Below are 6,520 nucleotides of genomic sequence, written 5' to 3' on the forward strand. Positions count from 1 at the left end.
GGTTCTAGTCAATTCTTTTATCAACCCCAAAAATCATTCCACAATTTACCCAGTCAGTTTCCCTTGTGGTTTATATTGATATCTGAAACAAAAAGTCGCATCCCCTTAAGGTGATCCCCTATTTGCCGCTTCCCAGGTTGTATCATAATTTGGGTGTGATCCCTGGCTACACGGCAGTTAACGGTTGTATGGCTTCTGACTGGCACCCCTAAACAAAGATATTGACAAAATAGGGACACCGCCAACATAGGGCTAGATAGCTCAGTTAGTAGAGAGCCCGCACTTTAATCCGGAGGTTTTTGGTTCGAATCCCACCCTAGTCAATTCTTTGTTCAACCCCCAAAAATGACCATTTATAACATACTTATTGCTGTTTTGTGGCTGAGTTCATATGAGACAACAAATACAGGCATGTGAGTTTATCAAAATTTTCTTGAGCCTTCGAATTTTCTTGAAAGAAGTAAAGCAGTCACTACATGGAGGAAAAAATAGTCTGCATGTAGTCCAAAGCTGTAGTGTTGTATTTCTTGTGACGCACAGAATCCGTAAACCTCCTGGGCCCAATTTCATGGCTCTGCTTACCGTAAGCACAGAATCGGCGCTTCCGGAAGCAGGGAAATCTGTGCTTATGGCAAGCGTATTTCACGGGTTAGCGGCGAATTTTGGCTTTTGCGCGTGCGTACTCCGCGTTACTAGGCATTCTGCGCATACAAGGCTAGCGCAGAAATTCGGCTCTTGCACATAAGCGGAATCGTGATCGTAAGCGCAGAATATGGCGGTAAGCAGAGCCATGAAATTGGGCCCAGAATTGAAACGACTCGGAGGCACTGTGTCTAGAATAAGGGGGGACCAAGGCTCCCAGTCCCTTTGAGGAATTTTCACAATTCCCCCCTGCAAACGATATTTTGAATAATGTTTGTTTTATTCATGCGTTCATTTCCAGGTTACATGAGTTTGATGAGCAGGTGCAATGGGTACGAGAAGGCATGGCGAGGGTCATCCCTGTACCCCTCCTGTCCCTCTTCACTGGGTCTGAATTAGACACCATGGTAAGAACCACGCCCTTTTATTCTTTACCTCAGCTGTGCGAGGATAAGAAAGGACAAACTTTTTATTTGAGGAGAGACCTTTTAAAGTTTGCTCCGGGGGGAAAATGTAGCTGTTAATTTTCTCCCGATATGAAGACATAGTGGTCTCTGATCTTGGCATACGGTCTAGGTCACCAGGCCCAAGCTCTGGTGTTGTCAGCCGCAGAGTGTGGGTTCAATACTCGGTCATGACACTTGAACCCTTGTCATTGCTTTGTAAAAGATGGACATATTGTACCCAATAACTCCTTGGAATCTATAACTCCTGGGCTCCTTTTTACAAAGATTAAAATCCAGATGCAGTCTTTCAAAGCAAGGTGCCGCCTGCCTTGTCTTATTTTTACTTACCTGTACCTTCCAGGTTACGCTATTTTGATTATGGTATACTTTATGGTATTGTGCTTTGACTACTAGGAGAAAAGATTTTCCTTTGAATTGAGTTGACCTATGAATTTGATTTTCCGTGATAAATCATAATGTTTAACCCCTACCTACACCCTTACCCAGGTCTGCGGCAGCCCCGATATTCCTCTCCACCTTCTCAAGTCTGTAGCTACCTACAAGGGAATCGACACGGGAGCCCCCTTGGTGCAGTGGTTCTGGGAAGTGATGGAGGACTTCAGTAACACGGAGCGATCGTTATTCCTCAGATTCGTCTGGGGCAGGACTCGTCTCCCCCGAACAATCGCAGACTTTAGAGGAAGGGACTTTGTTCTGCAGGTGGGTGCAGTTTGGAACACAGCGCGAAATAAATATTGACCCAATTCATTTGACGTCATCATCAGAATAATCTTGGATGCGCCATATTGGTGGGCAATGTCACGGTGCGTTATTCAGAGAAGGGCGCATTTAAGACAACGCGGCGTTTACACGTAAACCTATGTGCCCACCAAAATGGTGAGCATGGCACAGTCGCCGCATCTGACGCATGTGCAAGGGGTCAATATTGCTATTAAAACCACTTGATAAAAGTGCCATTGGTAGCCTGAACAAAGCACCAGAGCGCAAACTTGATGTCTTTATTAACCACTTTACATCTGATGACATGTATACACATGGTGTGTCATGGCCTAACGTTTAAGAGCACAGGACTCAAGCTCTGGTGTTTCTGATTAGCAGAGTGTGGGATCAGGTCACAGTCGTGACACCTTTGTCCTTAAGCAAGACCTTTATAGCATTTTTAAAAAGCATTTGTAACCGTTTTTTATAAAATGCATATGGTTGGAAAGATGTTTTAAAAGTAGAATACAATGATCGTCACAAGTTTGCCTCGAAATTGCATGGTTTTCCTTTTACTGTGCGAACTATAAACACAGTCAGCTATTTATACTCCCATAAATGGCCGACCGTGTTAGTCATGAGGTAAAAGGAAAACCGTGTGTGTTCGAGGCATGTTTGTGTGGATCATTGTATTATATTTTTACAAAATTTTTCTACCCATATGCATTTTATAACAAACGGTTACAAATGCTTTTCATAGACCAACCTGACCGATCCAAGGCAACGTGTTCCTTTAAGCCTTGATGGAGTTGTTCTGTTCATTCTTTATGCTTCAAAAGTGTTTCTTTGGAAGAGTTGTGCATTAATTAAACAAAACCCACCATTCTGATACTTTCACAGGTCCTTGACAAATACAGCCCACCGGATTACTTCCTACCAGAGTCCTACACATGTTTCTTCCTCCTAAAACTCCCGCGCTACTCCTGCCGGGAAATCCTACGCGAGAAACTCAAGTACGCCATCTACTTTTGCAAGTCCATCGACACTGACGACTATGCGCGCATCGCGCTGACCGGGGAACCGGCCGGAGGGGACACCAGTGACGATGACAGCGATGAGGACGACGACGTGGATAGCACAGGATTCGAGACGGAATAAGTTCAACTTAAAAAGGTCGCAAAGGTCGTCGGTTCGAATCCCACCCGAGTAATATGCCTGTGATTTGTGTTCACAGAACTCGGGTAAGTACTGAGTATACAGTGCTAACACACATCGGTGTATATGGATAAAAGCCAAAATGAATATAAATTCGACTTGGTGTTGATGAAAGTGGTGTTTTTAGCCTTAAAGGCACTGGACAGGTCTGGTAATTACTCAAAATAATTGTTTCATAAAAACTTACTTGGTACGAGCACAGAGAGCTGTTGATAGTTTAACACATTGTGAGAAACGACTCCCTCTGAAGTATCGTAATTTTTGAGAACAAGTATTTCTCACTATATGAGCTTCTGAGAACAACTACAGACCTGAAGCCTTTCTCAGGCGTCTGAAAGCACACACATTTGGGTGTTTTTTCTTTCATTATTATTTCATTATTCAACTTTGATGACCAATTGACCAAACTTATAATAATTGTTATGTTATGCACCCCCAAACAAAGATATTGACAAAATAGGGACACCGCCAATATAGGGCTAGATAGCTCAGTTGGTAGAGCGCCGGCACATTAATCCGGAGGTCGTTGGTTCGAATCCCACTCTAGTCAATTGTTTGTTCAACCCCATAAATCTTATGCATAAAAAAGTGAAATATTTTTCTCAAAATGCATTACACTATCCAATTCAGCTGTTTTTTTTACCGAGTAGGTTTTTATTACCATACAAATACAGACCTTTTAAATAACAAAACCATCTCAGTGAAAATAGTGCTTTCAGTGGTTGGATTGCTGGAATCAATGTTAATAAGGCTGATTAAAGTTATTAGATGTGTGGCTTGGAGAAAAAAAACGGACCAAAAAACCCTTGCCACGTGAGTTCAGTAGACTCATTCGCAAGTACCGTACTTATCTCTGTGCTAGCGTTATCCCCTAAAATTGAGGTGCATGCTGGTCGAGATGATGATGAAAAGACCAGCATGCACCTCATTTTATGGGTACACACCTTAAAAATGTATTTGTGATTCAGTCCATGTAGGTTCTTGTAGAATTTCTGCCCAATTACCTCAGGAAGAAATTAAGCATAAATCGATTTTACAGCGAAGCTGAGAGTATAAAATCCAATTCAGCACTTCTGCGATTGGGATTTAAGTGCTGGTTTACCTTTAACTTAAATATTCATATACCTTGTCTGTGTGGAGCATGTTTGGCTTTGGCTAATCATAAGCCATTATAAAGTGTCTGTGACTGTTGGCTGCCCCAGTGGTGTGCAATGTGTATACTGTGATCTATCCAAAAACTTGAGCTCATTTGCATAAAGCACGCAATTTTGCTCTGGCAAGTTACTTCTTGATAGCTGAGTACCTGTTACGGCGTGTGAGAGTCATGGCAGTTTGGCTGGTAACTTGCCTCTGCTGAACAATGTTTAATCTGGGCTAAGCAAATTAAATAACTGTAAAAACTAATGGTGATGAAGGCTGCATGTTTGTCTCTCTGTTTGTCTTTCTGTCTGTAAAAACATATGCATTGTATAGAACCAAATACATGTAGAAGCTGTACTGCTTCAAGAAGCATTAGTCTATGTTTTACGACATGCTCAAAAGCGTGGTATAGATTTGGTGATTATTACCTGAAACAGCGCCCTCCCTGAGTCCAAATGGAGGTACTTCATTGGCTGGCAGTTGCGTAATATGTATACGTGGGCTCAATTTCATGTGTGCTATGGTAAGAGCGACTTCTACAATGGGGTATATTTGCAAGACTGCCAAATAACTCCAGGCGCTTAAAAAAATAACCAATGGTATGTTATCTTTTCATTCTTTACATCAAGAATATGAGTGACTCTTCACTGTTTGGAAATGCACTCAGCTCACCTACAAAGACCAATTTAGCTGCCGAACTTGAAGCTGTTGCTTCATCAAAATAATTGTTAGCATAAAAACTTGTAACTGGTAATGAGCAATGGAGAGCTGTTGATAGTATGTAAAACATTTTGAGAAACGGCTCCCTCTGAAGTAATGCAGTTTTTGAGAAAGAAGTAACCTTCTCACTAAAATATTTGAATTGCACACAACTTGTAATACAAGGGTGTTTTTTCTTACATTATTCTCTCGCAAATTTGACGACCAATTGAGTTCAAACAGAATTGTTATTTTGTGCATATGTTGAGATACACCAAGTCTTTGACAATTACCAATAGTGTCCACTGTCTTTAGGTACCTCCTTAGCCATGATGTGTACTCATCCCAAAAAAAAATGTTGTACCTCTCTGTTTAAGTGCTGTGACTGTTATAAACCAAGATAATGCAAAAGACGTTAAACAACAAAGCTTTTTTTATAAGTGAGCTCATGTAATGTTCAATGTTGTGATGATATTTTAAGGAAAAGACAAAACAAAGGTGTTAATTTTTAAATAGCTCCATGTAGATTTATCCAGTTAGACTGGAGTGCATGTTGAATTTGTCCGAAAAATTTAAGATGCACTAGTTATGACAAATCTTTTTTTTTTTTTCTTCAAAACTACAACGATTTGTAAAGCTGAACAGAAATATATTTGTGAATTTGTGCAATCATTTATTTATAACTGGCTGTAAATATTAAATGGCTTATCATTCCAGTTGTAAATGACACTAATTGTTTGCGTAAATAGTGACTATATTAATGTAAGGGCCAGTGATTTTCCGTTTTGACAAACTGCAAAACTCATTCTTGCTAATCACGAAGTAGCCCATAGCAAGAAACACTCTGTATCCAGATTTAAGTGGCACCACTGAAATCTTAAAACAGAACATTTTGAAGTCTGAAAAGAAATTGACAACATTTTGAGGAATCACTAAAGGTCCTGTAAGTATACATTTTTATATAAATACTTCAGTATCTGTGTCGACATAGGAAGAGTCACATGATATCACATGCATCAAAAGTGTATCTAGGCATGGAGGAAAAATCGTCTTCCTCCATGATCAAGGCTAGCTCTCTTATGAAGTGATTGGAATGCGCCTTATTTTTAACCACATGATGACGCTCTCAATAGTATTTGTATCACTTCCGGGGTGTACGCGATTTGTCCTGCACAGTTTTAATAGGCGTTCTGTCACTTTTGTTGCGCTGTAGTTTTAAGTTGCATTAGAGGTGGATTATAAGGGCATTAGAGGTGGATTATAACGGCTTTAAAAGTCTTATTGTCCATGATGGATTATGTCTGTGGTGGAAATGTGTTCCAGTCTTTAATAACTGTTTTGTGAATGAACGTACCCCTGGAAGTGATTGAGAGCTCCCTCACACGGTCAAAAATATGGCGCATTTCGAGTTGGTTGTGGTAAAAAATGGTTGCTTACTGCACCAAAATAGAACCTATATACGGGATAGCTTCATTAAGGAAAGAGGCTAGAGCAGAAACATCCTTTTCATCTGACAACTAACACCTGTTATCTTTATGTAATTCCTTTTCCAAACAGTGGACTTATTTGAATCATATTAAACCATCAGTGCGAAGGACTATAGACCTTTATCACGGTGTGGTCATCTTGATTTTACTCCATTCCAACTCATTGTAACC

General features: G+C 40.5%; 1 protein-coding gene and 1 non-coding gene across 2 annotated transcripts in view; both read left to right on the forward strand.

The window, feature by feature from the left end:
• The window catches only part of LOC117293972 (E3 ubiquitin-protein ligase HERC2-like), a 74,687-nt gene extending 71,466 nt beyond the window's left edge, over positions 1–3,221 (forward strand). The window contains exons 75-77 of the mRNA XM_033776484.1: positions 944–1,049; positions 1,596–1,808; positions 2,709–3,221. Coding sequence (XP_033632375.1) covers positions 944–1,049; positions 1,596–1,808; positions 2,709–2,966 — 577 coding nt within the window. The 3' untranslated portion in view covers positions 2,967–3,221. The remainder of the gene's footprint in view (positions 1–943; positions 1,050–1,595; positions 1,809–2,708) is intronic.
• A 279-nt stretch (positions 3,222–3,500) lies between these two features.
• Trnan-auu lies at positions 3,501–3,573 on the forward strand. The gene has a single exon. It is a non-coding gene; the product is annotated as a tRNA-Asn (tRNA).
• Positions 3,574–6,520: the final 2,947 nt, after the last annotated feature.

The sequence above is a fragment of the Asterias rubens genome, chromosome 8 (genome assembly GCF_902459465.1).
Source record: "Asterias rubens chromosome 8, eAstRub1.3, whole genome shotgun sequence".
NCBI classification, from domain to species: Eukaryota; Metazoa; Echinodermata; class Asteroidea; order Forcipulatida; family Asteriidae; genus Asterias; species Asterias rubens.